Consider the following 16,276-nt stretch of genomic DNA (forward strand, 5'->3'; position numbering starts at 1 on the left):
GGGACGTCCATTCAAAATTTCCTTTGGGTGTTATTTTCCTTTTTCTGAAAAATGATTCCTAATATGTTTATTGTTACAGTGGTGACTCGTAATGTTTATACCATTAATAAAGAGGGTGAGGGTTAGGGTGTATGGCCCTCAGACCTGAGAGTTCATGTCTCTCAAAGGGACCTTTTATCAATTGGATAATTCCACTGGGAATATCATTTATCACAATTTGATATTCCTCATAAGTAGCATGAAAGATTTTGGGTCTTAAAAATTCCTCATAGTTAAGAATTTGAGCTTTATCATTTATTATATCTGCAAGTTAAATTGTTTGCCTGTTAATGCAATGTTTTTATTTTTTATATGTCATTACGATTTTTAGAAATATGAATTCCAACATACTTAACCCATTCTTTAACCGGTATTTTACACATTATAGTTTCCCTAGTGTTGTATTGATATTTCATATTTTGTTAAACTGAGCTTTGGACATGATGATTTAAAAAAGACCGTATCATCTGCTAGCTGGTTTTCAGTAATCTCCCTTTAAATATCCTTTATATATCCAGTCATGTCGAAAATGGATTGAAAGCAGCTCAACAACCCAAAAAAGAAACGGAGCCCTTCTTCTTTAAATGTTTGAACGATGAACGCGCGGCTTGCGTGCTTCTGACGTCACAGTCACAGGAGAAGATGGCGGCGGTGTTGGAGCGTAGTTTTATCGAGATTTGTGGATTTGAGAGGGAAACTCTGCAGCGGTTCAGAGAAGTGGCCGTGGATCTCGGTAAACCTTCACCTTTCTTCTTTGACTCCGACACCGACCACAAGCTAACAGCGGTTAGCAGTTACACAAGCTAACAACGGTTAGCAGTTACAAAAGCTAACAACAGTTAGCACGGCCACCACGCCGGTCTGACTTAGTCTGCTTCCGGCTGCCTGGTGGAGCTCCGGTGGGTTCGGGTCGGTGTTTGGGCTGTGAACCAGAACCGTGTATCAGCCGCCGTTAGATGTTTTCGTTGTCCTCTTCTTTAGCTTCAGGTAGCGGATTAGCCGCTAACTTTGAGCTTTAATTACATCTCTGAAGCGGAAAACTGGCACGTGCGGTTACGCACGCGCAGTTAAAACTCGGTGTTTGACTGTTACCTGTCCGCAGGTGTGAGCTCTCTGCCTGGCGGCCTAAAGTTTCCGGACACAGCTGGAGCATTTCACTATGAGGACAGCGGGAAGCTGCTGTCAGTCACCAGCAACAGATTCATCCACTGGTGAGTCAGCATGAGGTCCGAGGTCATCACCTGAGTGACCCTGAGGACCTGAGCACACCTTCATCTTCCAATGGCAGATTATCACCCCATTTTTCCTTCATTTTACCCAATTCTGATATCCTTACCTCTGCAGGTCCACGTCAGGGGACACAGTGCAGCTGGTGGAGCAGTCTCTGGACACCAACCTGCTCAATAACACTGTTAAACTCAGATTCGTCCACTGCACTGTCCTGCCTGGCGGAGTGACCGTCCAGGAGACCCTCAACAATGTCATCATTCTCATCTCTACCAATCAGAGCGTCCACAGGCTGGTGCTGCCTCACCCCAATCGCATGTACCGCAGTGTGAGTTATGACAGTTTATCGGATAGTAATTTTCCCCTCTACCAAGCCATAGTAGTGTAGTAGTAGATAGTTCTTAAGAGAATTGACAGCTGAAAAAATTAAACCCAACCAGATGATTTGTCGCTCATTGAGACCGTCCAGCAGGCGCCTGTGAGGTAGAGAGAAACTTTTTTTTTAATTCACAGTCATTAAAAGTGAGCCTCAACAGTGTCTGAGCCCAGTCTGGAGTCAAATTCAGCTGATGGATCAAGTCTATGTCAGGCAATGGACTCAAATTCATTAAAAGGATTAACTTAATAAAATGCAGCTTCTGTCTCAGTCTGAGCTCGGGGATGACATCCCCTTCTGGGTTTGTTGGTTGTTTCTGGCTGTTACAGAGTCAAGCATCTTTGACAGAAGCATTTTTGAAGAAGACCTGCTCTATTTTGGTGTTGATGAAAACATGTTGACTTTAGGAGACATTGAGACTCTTACTTTAGTTCTTGACTGTCATTGGTTAATTCTGGGTGAGTTAAATTATTAAAAATAAGAAAGATGTCCTGCTATTTCTATTGGATGCTGCTACTCAGGGGACATTGACCCCCACAGGGTCTGCTGGACTCATCAGGGTATTTAAATGGTTTTCAAAATAAGAGTTCTGTTAATCTCTTCTACCATATTGAATAAAACTAGTTTAAAATTACTCTTCCTGTGTCCTCACAGGAGCTGGTGACTGAGCTCCACATGCAGTCCATCTTCACTGATGTGGGGAAGCTGAGTCTGCAGGACCCCTCCCACAGTGCTATCATCCCCACCTCAGCAGGACAGACAGGGAGCCCCAGCACTTCAGCAGCCTGGCTGAGTTACCAAGGGGAGGCTCACTACGCATTGGCATCCCCCACAGGAGGCATCATGGTGGTCACTTTGCCACCTCATGATACACTGGGTAAGATTGGTGCAGTGGTGTCCAGATTCAGGGTGGTCATGTGTCAAAGCTCTCCTCCAGACTGGAGTCTATAATATTAGACAAAGAGTGAAGACTCAGTGTGAAACTGAGTCATCTGAAGGTCTTCGTTTGTGAGGCAACACCTCAACTCCCTGATTGACTTCAGGTCTACGTTTGTTATTGTGACTGATCTGCAGTCGATTGTTTGGATGATGATCCAGTCTACTCTTCAGTCTATGAAACGGTGCAAAGCCATAAATTCTTTGGGGTGCCAGAGGTTACATCTAACCACAGTGACCTCTTTTTGTAGGTGGTGTGTCGGTGGTGGAGCTTAAGAGGAGTTCAATGATACAGAAGTTGTCAGGCTGGATGCCCACAGCCATCCGTGGGGAGCAGAGTCCAGCTGATCTGGCCCTCAGTCTGGCAGTGAGAGAGCTGGAGGAAGACTCCTTCATCTTCGCCCTGTGCCAGGATCACAGACTGCGCATGTGGTCTCTTAGGGTCTGACATATTTCATAGACTCATTTAGTTGGGTTGGGAGGGTAATAATGATGGTCAATACTGTGTACAGCATGAGCATCATTAGGTAACTCATGTCCCCTGAGCAGGAGCAGGCCTGTCTGCTGGAGGCCGACGTGATGGAGTTCATGCCGGCTTGCAGGGGAGTGAAGCGTCTGTCCGGTCAGGGTCACCGTCTGAGGCTGGCCTTCTCCTCCACCACCGGCCTCTGTCTGGCAGTCTACTTGGCAGTCCCTCAGAAAGGACAGTTCACCGTCCTGCAGCTGGCCACCAGTGACAACAACCGCTACAGCCTGGAGCACATCTCTACCCTGTTCACCACACAAGTAACCTGCTGAGCTTCACTGTTCAGTCATACTCACCTCAGACCTGAGCCCCTGCTGAAGTTCACAATTTCAGTTTTCTGATCACAGGCTGATGCTGATATTTTAGGATTGAAACAATTTAGATGTTGGCTGGCTAAAATTTCATGTTGATGCTCCCTGCTGTACAAACAGTGAATTCTCTCTGAACAGGAGACTCTGGTGGACTTTCATCTTACCTCCACAGACATTTGGGCTCTGTGGGTAGACGACTCCAACACCACAGTGGTCAAATACATCAATTTTGAACAGTGAGTAGGACAATCATCAAAATGAACCCACTGACGTTTCCAATGTAGTCCCTATGTGTCCATAACCTCGTCACAATACTGTGTTGCAGTAACACAGCAGGTCAGTGGAACCAAGTCTTTGTTCAGCCTCCACCAGAGGAAGAAGTCCATGTAGGAATGGACCAGGACCCCAGAGTAAGACCAGTGCCACACCCTCATCAAAACAAATTCACATCACTAACAAGTCTGTATAATGTTACTAGTCTCAGTGAATGTGTTTATATGTGACTGCCATTCAGCTGAATGGCACAGTTGGCTACAGGTGGTGTGTTTCATCATGGCCATCATTCACTCACCTCTGGTTTGTTCACAGGAAACTTACCTTGATGTCCTCTTCTCTCCTGTACGCTTCACTGCCCTGGCCATAGTTAAAGCTCTACAGGTAAATTAGATGCTGTGATGTGTTCATGGACTGTGTGTGTGTGTGTGTGTGTGGATGATGATGATGATGATGTGTTTCAGATCTTTCATCGTGGTGGTGAGAAAATATCTGATCTGTCCTGGGAGCTGCTGAAGAGGGAGGTGACGGTGGCAGTGGAGACTGAGGTAAGGTTCCCACCAAGATAACATGAGATCCTTTTAAAGATGAGTGATGTTAGAACTGACACCCCCCCCCCAAAATCCCCCCCAGCTGCAGAGCAGTGTGACGGAGTTTGAGTTCTCCCAGGAGGAATATCGTCAGCTGCAGATGGAGTTCTGGTCCAAGTTCTATGGCTGTTGTCTGCAGTACCAGGAGTCTTTGTCTACACCCCTTGGTCTGACTGTGAGCTCCCTTACAGGCCTGGTCTGTCTGCTCAAGAAGGTGTGTGTGTGTCTGTGTGTGTCTGTGTGTGTGTGTGTGTCTCTGTGTGTGTGTGTGTGTGTGTCTGTCAGACAGACAGACAGACAGACAGACAGAGCGCTGGACTACACTGGTGTATGTATGTTTCAGGGTCTGGTGTCGTTCCTGTTGCCATGTTTTGCTGTGGATCATTTGTATCTCTCCTGCGATGAGTATCTTCTGTCAGAGGAGGAGACACCCATCACTGAAGGTGATCTGACAGACCCCACCCACAACCCAGACTGCGCTGGATTCAATAACAAGTAAAGGATCTGAAAGCTGTGTGTGTCTGTGTCTGTCAGACCTGGACCTGGGGCGCGACGTGCTGCAGCTGGTTCAGTGTTTGCGGCTGGTCAGTGATGCGGTATCTGGAGAGATGGCCTATGAGATGGAGAAAGCTCTGGAACATCTTCAGTCACCTGAGAGGGCAGCTGAGCTCGCCTTGGAAAGCATGTTGTCAAATGACAGGTGATTGCATCATGATGTCAGTATCTGTGTATTTATTCACTGAAATTTTAGACCAGGACTCACCTGTTGATTCTGACTCTTTCATACTCAACACAGTTTCATCCCTCAGCTACTGAACTGGATGAACTATGGTGGTGTTGATGCATCAGTGATGTCATGAGGCTGATTGTAGTTATGTGTCCTCTACAGTGATAATGTGATTGAGAACATCCAGAACAAGTTACAGGATGTCCGTAACCCAGTGGGGGCCATGATGGTCCTGTTGAGGGAACTGGACTTGGAGACAGACCCTGAGGTACCAGAGGGAGCCCTGGTTCCTGGTATGGAGGCATCAGCAGGTTTGATATTGGATGCTCATCCTATACTTGGTGGTATGTAGACTGTTCCCTAACCTTTGTCTTACAGGTCGGAGTCTGAACCTGAGGATCAGCCTCTCTCAGCTGCTGGGCAGCAGCTCTGCTGTCTCAGTTGTCTGTCAAGCCGTTAGTCACATGACCATGACCAGAGCTCTGTTCTGCAGAGACCTGCTCATCCTGCAGAAACTCTACCTACGCTTTGGCGATAATGTATATATATACACACAAACACACACACCCTGTCAATTAGTTTCTCCTTCACAATGGTTTATTAAAGGACAGATCTAAAACCAGTTCTGCCCCCCTGCCAGGTGTTTCTGGGTGGGGGAGCTCAGCTGCTGCAGCTCCAGCAGGACCTGATTCCTCGGAGTGCCCACCTTCTCGCCTCCTATCACCTCCTCAAACACATCAGTCAGAGCCTCACCTCTTCTGTCCCCATGGACACCATGTGAGTACACCTGTCTGCACACACATACACATGGCCAACATAGCTGCATGTGGGCACAAAATCTGTCAGTCTGTTAAGGTTTTTCCTTTTCAGACAGCTACAGGACAGAAAAGCAGAGCTGTCCTTTGACTAACTGAGCTAACCTTTGACCTCCTGTTTTACAGCGATGCGAACTTGCAGCACCTAACAGCCTTGGATTTGTCTGACTCCCCGGCTGCTGCCAGCAGGTCAGGTGAGTGATTAAGAACATCTAAAAGTGATGATGTTGACCTGGAACATACCAGCAGCTGCAGAGCTGCTGGGATGGATTATATTTAGATGAACTGCTCTACAGCTGCATTATGAGGTTCTGCTCCACAGGTCCTTGGGAAGTTTGGAAATTCTGTGTTAAAACAAAGCAATGTGTTTGCTGAGAGTCAGACTGGTGACTTGCAGCTCATGTGGCCCATGCCTGAACCACTGATCCACAGGGATTCTGCTGAATCGTGTTTCTTACCTGAAATCACAGCTGTCTCTGTCTCTGTGCAGTCCTGAGTCCTCAGACAGTGTTGGAGCTATTCTATCAGACTTCTGCCCGGAGGATCATCGTGTCTCAATTCTTCAGCCAGCAGCACAGCAGCTCTTTGCTTGTCTGGAGTCACATGATCTCCACTGTGGTCACACTGCTCGCTCAGCTGCTGTATCCTTCAGAACAGCCTAACCCTATTGGTCCTTCAAGTCTGTAACTGTCGTTAGCCTTAACTGATTTTTCCCAGCTGGCCCAGTAACCCTGGTTTCCAGTTCCCTGAGTGTCTGATGGCCAACTGTCAGTACACACAGCTGCAGGTCAGATTGTTGGATATTCATTGGTATTCTGTTTGGATAATGATTGTGTCTGCTGCTTCAGCCGTGTGACACCTCAGGTGTATCTCACCTGCTTGCTGTGTGTTCAGGAGTACGTGAGGCTGGTCGGTCCGTGGTGTCAGGTGAACATTGGCTCCTGCCGCTTTATGCTGGGTCAGTGTTATTTGGCCAATGGGGAGGGCCAGAAGGTGAGCAAGGACCCCGATGTTATTACCTGTATGGCAGAGAGCATGAACATGTAACTCCTTCACCTGGTCTGTCCCCTAGGCTCTGCAGTGTTTCCAGGAAGCTGCCACAGAGGTGGAGAAGGAGGAGTTTCTGATGAGGCTGACGGGCTCTGAGGAAGAAGAAGCTGCTGCCATTCCCAGATTACAGTATTACAACAAGGTGACCTGATGAGTCGCACCTGAAGCACACACTGAACATTTGTGAGGTGGACATGCTTTTGACTTCCGCATCCGTCTGTCTGTTTGCTTGTTTAGGTGCTGCGGTTACTGGAGGATGTGGGTCTACCTGAGCTTGTCATCCAGTTGGCCTCTTTGGCCCTAACAGAGGCTGTCAGTGATGTCAGCAGCCAGGTAATAGTCAGGTGACAGACAACTGACAGTTAGGTGACGGTTTTATCACATTAAAATAAACATGTCTTTAGGCAGCTCTGTGGACTCGGATCTTCAAACATCATCTTGACCTGGGTCACAATAGTGAAGCCTATGAAGCTTTGACTCAGAATCCAGACAGCAGCATGTAAGAACACACACACACACACACACCTATCTACCTACCTACCTACCTTTCATGTTGTGACTTAGGCGATTGTCGTCACAGGCAGCTGGATTGCCTCCGTCAGCTTGTGGTGGTTCTGTGCGAACGTTCTCAGCTCCAGGATTTAGTCCAGTTCCCTTACGTCAACCTGCATGATGAGGTAAAAACCTTGACCCCTGACCTTAGGGTGTACACTGTAGATTACACTGGGAACGATCAGCTCCGTGCAACTCCCTTCACGCATTTTGAGTAAATCACAGTCGAGAAAGATGAAGTTCTATGTCATGTCAGAGACAGCTGCTGCCTTTCTGAACCCAGCTGTGTCCAGCTGTTGGACATACTCAACAGCCTGAGTGTCAGTCTTTGGTGTAGGGGCGGAGCATTGATCTCTCTGGCTGTGATGTTGTCAGGTCGTCAGCATCATTGAGTCCAGAGCCCGAGGTCTGGACCTGTTGGCTCACAACTACTATGAGCTGCTGTATGCCTTCCACATCAACAGACACAACTACAGGAAAGGTATACACAACTACAGGAAAGGTACACACACACAGTTGCAGTTTGACTGTTCTGCTGTTTCTCTGTGTGTGTCTGTGTAGCGGGGACAGTGATGTTTGAGTTGGCGATGCGTTTGGGTCGTGAGGTCCGGACTCGTGTCGGTCTCCAGAAACAGGTCAACTGTTTCCTGGCTGCTCTCAACTGTCTCCGCCTCATCCGACCAGAATATGCCTGGATTGTTCAACCCGCCACGGGAGCCACGGTACACAACAGCAACACAAAGGACATACAGGCAAATGTGCTTGTACCAAGTCGCCTACATATACAAAGTACAGTTGTTTGTGATTGCTACTTGTGTTTCTGTTTTGTGTGTCTGCAGTATGAGCGTCCAGGAGCATCTCCAAAACGAAATTCAGACGGAGAGTTTTCTTCCGAACCAGGTCAGACCCTTTCCATGGGGGGGGGCAGAGTCTGCGGACAGAGCTGTGTGGTTCAGTCCTCTGAGCCCTCCCCCACCCCTCTCTCTCTCACTTTAGTCAAACGTCAGGTGGAAATCCTAGAGCTCAAGGACCTGGAGAAGGAGTACTTCCTGTCCCGCAGCCGCCTCACCCTCGCCCAGCATCACCCCCCCTCTGCTGCCATCGCTGGTAACAACCCCTCTCTCTCTTTCTCCCACACCCTGATCTATCTGTCTGTCTGTATGTACCTGACCTGTCTGTCTCTCCAGGCAGTGTGTCGGCAGAGGAGATGGTATCCCTGCTGGTTCAGTCTGGACTGTTTGACTCAGCTCTGTCTTTGTGTCAAACCTTCAGCCTGAGTCTGAACTTGGTGTTTGAGGGTCTGGCTTTCAAGTGAGTCGGGGGAAGGGGGATTGTGCTCTGAAGTGTAGTTGGTGGTTTTGCTTATTTGATCAATTGTACACCGATTGTGTTAACTCAGGTGCATCAGGCTGCAGTTTGGGGGTGAGGAGTCTCAGAATGAAGCCTGGAGCTGGTTGGCTGATAATCAGCTGTCATCTGTTGTCAACACTAAAGAGTCGAGGTCTGAGTCCTTTCTACGATCAGTCACCTGAGCAGCAAATTGGTTGTAAGAATAACCTGGTGTGTTCCTCCCTCTGTCTTCAGTGCCACAGATGAGGCGTGGCGGCTGCTGGCCTTGTACCTGGACAGGTTTCCTGCTGCTAATGGAGAACATCATCGCTGTGTTATCCACAAGTTGCTGTCACATGGCATCCCTCTGCCTGATTGGCTGGTTAAGTCCTACAAGGTGAGAGATCAGGCAGTGATGACAAAGTATTACTATTAATGTGGTCCAAATTTGATTCAGGATTAGAACTGAAGTGGTCCAGTGTAGACAGGATCAGGACCAGAGTGTAACGTGACCTTCCCCAGATCAGGATTCAGTGTTGTCATCATCATCATGCTCTGTGCTGCTCTCAGGCCATGGATGCTGCGTCTCTGCTGCGGCTCTACCTGAACTTTGACCTTCTCGAAGCTGCAGCAGAGCTGGTCTTGGAGTATATAGATGCTCTGCTGGGAAGAGGACACCAGTACTTCGGAATAGAGGTAAACCTACGAACGAGTACCAGACAGAGTGTGACGGCGCAGCCAGTAGTGTCTCCAAGCTCCACCTCCTTCAGTTCCTGCTGCTTCTTCCAGCTGCTCATTTGTAGAGTTTGAATGTTCTTTCATTGTTTTCACCTAAAGACTTATACCAATGAAAATCTGCCAATGCATTAAAAAATAAATAAATAAATAATCAACTGACTGTAGGTTGGTTTTTTTTTTTTTTTTTTTTTTCAGAGACCTCTGTCTGCAACCGGGTCTTCAGCCTGGCTGCCGTACACATCCATCGATCAGCTGCTGCAGGCACTTGCTGAGAGTCAGACCAGTAGCAGTGTGAGTCTTCACTTCCTCTTGATATGTTTGGGAATTTAATCTGTGACAGTTGGTCAATACACCTTTGTTTTTAGATTTACATCAAAGTACGAGACAAACTGGGCGAGTATCACCGGCTGGTGGATCAGACGACCCGTCGCAGACTCCTCGCTCTTTAAGAGGTTGTTGGCCTGATGTAAATACAGATGTTCTTTAATAAGCCTGCTCTTTTTTACTTGTCTTTTTTTGATTAAATTGTAATAAAGATTTTCAGACTCCAGTTAGTTTATGGATTTATCACCTCAGGCCCACTAACGGCCCCGCTGTGGTTGTACAGCCAACATTTAGGTTATTTTGAAATGTGATGTTTTCTGCCTTTATTTTGTCACACTTCAAAATAAAACTCAGACCTTTAGCTCCATCCCCTGAACTGCAGATGGAAGGATGCCTGTTGTCATGGAAACAAGTGAATCTTCACTTAAAGCCCAAACCCCTATAAGTGTAAGTGGAGGACAATGTGGACCAGATGGATCAACAAGAGACTGGACCTGGACTGAGCCTGACTACTCAGAGTTTAAACCGCCAGCTGCTCAAACAATCGTCCTGTCACTTTATGTATTTCATCAGCTGTTTCCAGATTAAGCTAAAATAACTGCTAATGCAGTAGTCATCTAGCTCTTGTTTGATCTTATCAATAATTAAAAAAAAGTGTGTGTGTGTGTGTGTGTATTCAGCAGAATCTCCTCAGTATAAACTTTATTGTCTCAGCAGTGAATCATATAAAAGGTTAAATGGAATGTTTTCTTCAGTAATACTGATCTGTACCATAGAGGAGGAGGAAGGCAGTCTCATTGCTCTGCACACTGACAGAGGTATTGATCTCTGTGACATAGTTCAAGGGTCACCTGTGCAGGTGAGCTCACAGGAACTCCTATGGATCTGCTTCAAGTGAGTCCGTGGCGCCAGCTCCAGGCAGGAAGGATGGCAGCTCTGTCTCCATGGGTAACAGGAAGTGGCGGTGTCACGCACTGCTCTTGGTGGGCAGTTCTGTGCTGTTGTGTCTCGTCTTGCGTGACGTGCCGTCATCCCGTGGTCGGGCTTTCTGCAGATTGGACATGGCAGCAGTGCGCTCAATGTCGATGAGGGCGTAGGGCTCGGTGCGGCGGGTGGGGGTAGTTGGTGGCAGAGGGGAGGTGGGAGTGCGGGGCGTGTGGGGATTGCTGCCATCAGAGGTGCCCTTGTTCCCAGTTCCGCTGTCCATCTCTACCTCGATGTAGTTGAGGGTTTTGGGCGGGTCCGGGTGGCCGGGTAGTGGCGGCCGGCGGAAGTCAAAGTTGAAGATAGTAGGCCCGTCAGTGCGACGGCGGGCTGTGTCTGGTCGATGGGCGCTGAGTGGCGCCGTCACGTTCTCTGTGTTGACGTAGTTGTGCGAGGGCTCCATTGCGGCGGACAGCGGGTGGGAGTAGGAGTGGTGCAGCAGGCTGTGTGGGAGCGGGTGGTTGAAGCCATTGAGAGACGGCGAGTTCAGGCCACCACAGCCGTTCTCCTCTTCCTCTGAGCTTGGCTTCCTGGCCTCCAACACTGGGGGCAGCACCGGCAGGTTTTCGTAGTCCAGCAGGGCGGTCCGCCGCTGGGCTGAGTTGTTGACATTCTGCAGGTCAGGAGTGAGGGGGGGTGGTCGGTGGCGGCGAGGAGCTGCAGATGGGGTTGACGAGGATGAACCGTTGGAGTGCGGGGGGGTGGGCTCAGGGAGGACATCGGCGTGGCCATTAGTGTCTTGAGGCTCCGCCTCCTTCAGCTCCTGCTGCTTCTTCTCCATCAGCTGCCTCTGAACGGGAGTGGGACCCAGCACAAAACGCACCCCCTGAGGCTCCAGCAGCACCTGGGGTTCCGGCGGGGGCTGCAGGGCTGGGAGCTCGGTGCGGACCCTGGGAGGGGGTGGGGGTGTGGGGGGGCACTGCGGCTGAGGAGAGGTGGGACTCTCCAGAGGGGTGGTGGCAGTCAGTGGGCTGGGTTGGTCCTCCAGGAGACCGGTGGTGTTGACGTAGGTATGAACCTGGACACAGACAGGTCTGATCAGCCTTAGCTCAGACACCTCATATTGAACACAGCTGATTATTGATCAATGAACAGTCTCACCGCTTCATCTGACACCAGCAGAGGGTGGGTGGACTCCTCCCCCACTGATGGTAGACGGGTGCTGGCCACAGATGGGTGACGTGTGGAGGGGTGAGATGGAGCCTCACCCACTGAGGGGACCCGGGGGACACCGTTAGGGACCGTGGGCACTGAGTAACCCAGAGCTGGGGGGGACACAAACATGTTTTATTTTGAAGGTCCACATCAACAGGTAACATCCTGCCTGTCGCATGATGTCACTGATCTCGAGAGGGGTTTCTCTGTGTGTGTGTGTGTGTGTGTACCTGCAGGGGTGAGGGCCTGGTGGGGGGGCTCCAGCACAGCCTCCTCCACCACACTGATACTGTGACTGTGCATCACTTCCTGCAGCATGTTGAAGATTTCCTCTGCCCGGGAGCATTTAAAGGCAAAAATACCTGAAACACACAAAGACATGCAAAGGAATGCACACTGTGTGCAGGGGTTAACACTGCGTCCCCCCTAACTCAATTTTTTAATCCAGAGTTTAAGAACAAAGACAGACAGGACTGAGGCCAAACATGCATCACATCATGTGACATCAGGTGGCATTATGGTGTCATAGGTTGTCATCAGTGTGAAACAAGACCTGTTTTGTATCCGGACACTGGACTTACCCTTAATGTCCCCTAGTTTCTTCAGTCTCATCATCACCTCTTTCAGACCTGAAACCTCCCAGACCGTTAAACGGTTTTCCCACTGATGAACAGGAACATTCTGGATCTGACCAGTTTGACTTTATCTTCAGCCTTTCAGCTGCTGTTATTAATGCTTTCCTCAAAAGACCTGATCCAGATGTTCAGCCTGATTATGGACTCATATCTAACCTCCTTTTCATTTCTTGTTTGCCTGTTTGAAGCGCTTCAGTCAGGTTTTAGAGTCCACCACAGAAACAGCTCCAGGATTGGCATCCATACTATTCTGTTTGTTCTTAGTGCTGTTTCTGACAGCACAGACCGTAATATTCTATTACAAAGGGTGAAGCATGAAATGAAATCAGAGGAGCTGCACCAAGCTGGTTCAAATCATACTTATCAGACAGATGTCACTTCGTTCATGTGAACAATGACTCATCCTCACACACAGTTAGTTAATCATGGAGTTCCCTGACATAAACTGCCCCCCCAAGACAAGCGTTAAATTTGGACAGGTAGTTTTCATTTATTTTTCATTTTTAGTCTTTTGATAAAAATATGACATCCTTTTTTTTATTTTAGTAAATAAATGCTTTAATTTTTCTATAGTTTTAGTCTTTAAATTACCAAACTGATTCAAACTTCAAACAACTCTTTGGTAGTCTTAAGAGTTAATGCTTCTAACAACCACTGACTTATGTTAAGTTTGCAAATATTTGCTCCTTTTGAGAAATGCCAGCGTTTTCTGAAAGCTGAAATGTTGCACTTCACAGCCAATATTGTGTCATTACACTAATTTCCTCTTGTGATGTTGCCAGAAGTCAGCAAATCCGCTCCCTCCTTGTTACCCTATAGTTTATTTCAACATACTGTAAACCGCCGGATATCAAAGTATTAGTGTTGGCTCACTGGCTTGATTTTAATATTCAGGAAAAACAAGCACAAATAATACAAGTTTTAATTAGAGGTTAACTCATCTCGATGGCCACAAAGACATTTTTGCAGAGAATAGCTGCTGTTGACTTCCTCATGCAGTATTTGAAGCCCCACCCACACTAAAAAAGAAGTCTCATTCACTCAGACTCACTGTAATTGGCAGGCAAAAATTTTAAAATGATGATTGGCTTTTCTTTCTAACTCATTGTCTAGTTCTCACTCGTTGACAAAAATTTCAATTACATTTCATCACTTAGATTTTATTAATTCTCATTTCATTTTCCCCATTCATTGAAGGCCATTTTGACAAAAACCTTTTCATGAGTAGTAAAACTAGTGTAGACCTATGCCCAGAGCTAGGCTGTCTAGAGCCTGACCTAACCTAACCCTGTGTGTATCATGCCTTGTGGTAATTTATAATTCGGACCTATAGAAATTTGTTTTAATTTGTATTAACAGGACTGAAAATTCATCAGAAACATCCATTCAGAGGAAAAGACACCAACAGGTTCTTCTACAGAGAAGCGGCTCTGATAACAGCTCTGATTAAACAGTAGACAAGAGGGCTGTAGCTGTCCTTTGTCCATAAATGAATGAGTGAGTTTCCTGAGGAGGTCAAACCTGACATCTTCCTGTCCTGCTGCCATTTCCTCCTTTTTCTGTTTTAAAATTGTAATTTCATCATAAACGCCTCACATGCAGAAGTAATTAATGGAACCTGCAGCTACAATCGAAGTCTCTGACGTCGTTGAGTGCACGTGGTTGATGATGTAATTATGTAAAGCAACACATACCTTGTCCCGTCTGGCAACGGCGCCCACTCTCAAATGAGAACAGGTTGGAGTCATATCCATAGCGCCGTAGACACAGGTAAGGCCACCTGACGTCATCACGGCGATGGGTATGGAGGACGAGCTCAGCATCAGTCAGCTCCATCACGCCAGAGCCCAACTCGTTCCCATCGTCGTCCACGTTGATCACCTGATGGGAAACGTATCACACACTGCTGAGCCTCTTCATCATCATCATCATCACATGCTGCTCCTCATCCTGCTCACCTTGAACTTGCTCTGATGATTATCTGGGACTGACTCTTTCTCTGGACAGCTGAGGCAGCCACCCATGTTTCTTCACAGCACCACCTGAGGTCTGAGACAGACACAATTGGTACCACAGAAGAACTGTGTGTGTGTGTGTGTGTGTGTGTGTGTGTGCGCGTGTGTGTATGCTCACCTAGATCCTGCCTCCTGTAGCCCTGATCCCATCCTCATAGGTTGAGGGATACTCATGTTATAGTTGATCAGCAGTCATCAACGGAGTTCTGCACATAAAAAAGACTCAGACTGAACACTGAGGACTCTCACTCCTTTTACAGCCAGTAACCAATTAGTGCTCTCTGTCAAGATGACTAACTGTCCTATTGTGTTTTGTTGTAAATTAACGCTCACACATCATTTTTTCCAAATCAACAATAATAATTATTACTGATTTGGAGATTTTTGGAAGAATGAACAGCTTAAGCTGTGGTCAATAGTTTTATTGATGATGATCAAATCTCACAGCTTGTCTTTGGGTTTAATCATTGGGATCAATCATTCTTCATATCAATACTGATATTGAATATGATATTCTGCGTTTAAACAGGATGTACTCACCAACTATTGGGACTGATCACTTATTCAGATTTGGAAATGAGATCAGTAAATGAAATCACAGGATGTTGCGCTTAATTTCTGATTGACATCAATAATCATTTACATCATTATTGATTGAGTACGGAAACAGGAAGTGAACGCTTCATCACATTTAAAGAATTACCTGTTCAATAGTCTAACAGTAATTAGATGGTAGCTCTACAGATCTGGTCAGTTAGTTTACATCGCTGGTCTCTGACTGATAACCCGGCCGACAGATTAACTAACAGATGAACTGACTGGTGAAGTGACTTCAGAAAACTGAGCCATTAGTTTGTGTGTGACTGTGGTTGTTTACTGTTGGGAGTACTTACCTACCGATCTAATTTACTAACTAGGTCCCTGACACACACAGGGAGCGGCAGTGACAGAGGTGTGTGTGTGTGTGTGTGCTAGGTGTGTGAGTCACCTAACTGTGTGTAATGTCAGCTCATTAGCGCGAAGCTAAACTCAAAAAGCTAACGCTCATTCCTGCCGATTAGCTCTGAAGCTACAGTTAGCTCACACACCGACACTCTCCGCCCGCTAGCCAGTGAACAAACGGGAGAACAGCGCTCCCTTCATTCGACCACATACTCACCAGGCCCGGCCAGCGTGTTCGATCCAAGCCTCCGGTCTGTTCCAGTCGGGGGTCAAGCAGCTCGGGTCGGTCCTGGACCGACGCTGGCAGCGGACGGAGGAGCGAGCTAGCGTTAGCCGCTGCTACACCCGCAGATCCTCCATCTTTCCTCTGCGCTGCCAGAGCGCCAAAAAACAATCACAACTTCTTTCAAATCTCTCTAATTCTCCTGGTGGAGCTGATCAAACGGCGAGAAACGCGTTAAATCCATCAAGGGTCTTCCGCCCTTCACTGGGGGGTTCGGCTTTCCGTCCAAAAGCACTTTTTTGTCGCAGAAAACCAAGTTTTTTGCCCGGCGGAGGTCTCCGCTGTTAGCCTGTCGGCTAAATCACTGCTGCTAAACTTCCGACACTTCCAATGTGCCGAGCTCCGGTGGCACTGAGCATGCGCGGCCCGTACAGTACCACACGGTGCTGAAATACACGCAGCGCCCTGAACGCACCACAAATTCAAGCCTCGAGTAAGCTAACAAAAGT

General features: G+C 47.6%; 2 protein-coding genes across 3 annotated transcripts; one reads left to right on the forward strand and one right to left on the reverse strand.

Moving 5' to 3' along the window:
* The first annotated feature begins 676 nt into the window (after positions 1-676).
* On the forward strand, positions 677-10,039 carry nup160 (nucleoporin 160). Of its 2 annotated transcripts, none has more exons than XM_029523769.1 (34): positions 677-772; positions 1,142-1,250; positions 1,384-1,594; positions 2,297-2,519; positions 2,830-3,020; positions 3,128-3,364; positions 3,554-3,651; positions 3,741-3,825; positions 4,004-4,072; positions 4,153-4,236; positions 4,322-4,492; positions 4,622-4,721; positions 4,813-4,978; positions 5,168-5,316; positions 5,384-5,544; positions 5,646-5,782; positions 5,947-6,014; positions 6,311-6,461; positions 6,538-6,607; positions 6,715-6,813; positions 6,893-7,012; positions 7,108-7,203; positions 7,275-7,369; positions 7,451-7,547; positions 7,798-7,903; positions 7,984-8,144; positions 8,262-8,322; positions 8,419-8,529; positions 8,610-8,733; positions 8,822-8,923; positions 9,007-9,148; positions 9,322-9,447; positions 9,685-9,780; positions 9,855-10,039. In XM_029523769.1, exons 1-34 carry the CDS (start codon positions 682-684, stop codon positions 9,936-9,938), a joined length of 4,191 nt encoding a protein of 1,396 aa, XP_029379629.1. In that variant the 5' UTR covers positions 677-681; the 3' UTR covers positions 9,939-10,039. The 2 variants fall into 2 exon arrangements, with proteins under 2 accessions (XP_029379629.1, XP_029379630.1); XM_029523770.1 differs by having other exon boundaries at positions 5,168-5,298.
* Positions 10,040-10,498: 459 nt separating this feature from the next.
* Positions 10,499-16,142, reverse strand: LOC115056956 (fibroblast growth factor receptor substrate 2). Its single transcript, XM_029523771.1, has 7 exons — positions 15,762-16,142; positions 14,721-14,808; positions 14,546-14,636; positions 14,282-14,468; positions 12,183-12,314; positions 11,899-12,062; positions 10,499-11,815 (listed from the first exon to the last, which is right to left on the reverse strand). Exons 3-7 carry the CDS (start codon positions 14,609-14,611, stop codon positions 10,781-10,783), a joined length of 1,584 nt encoding a protein of 527 aa, XP_029379631.1. The 5' UTR covers positions 14,612-14,636; positions 14,721-14,808; positions 15,762-16,142; the 3' UTR covers positions 10,499-10,780.
* Between the last annotated feature and the right edge of the window lie 134 nt (positions 16,143-16,276).

The sequence above is a fragment of the Echeneis naucrates genome, chromosome 16 (genome assembly GCF_900963305.1).
Source record: "Echeneis naucrates chromosome 16, fEcheNa1.1, whole genome shotgun sequence".
Taxonomy (NCBI): domain Eukaryota; kingdom Metazoa; phylum Chordata; class Actinopteri; order Carangiformes; family Echeneidae; genus Echeneis; species Echeneis naucrates.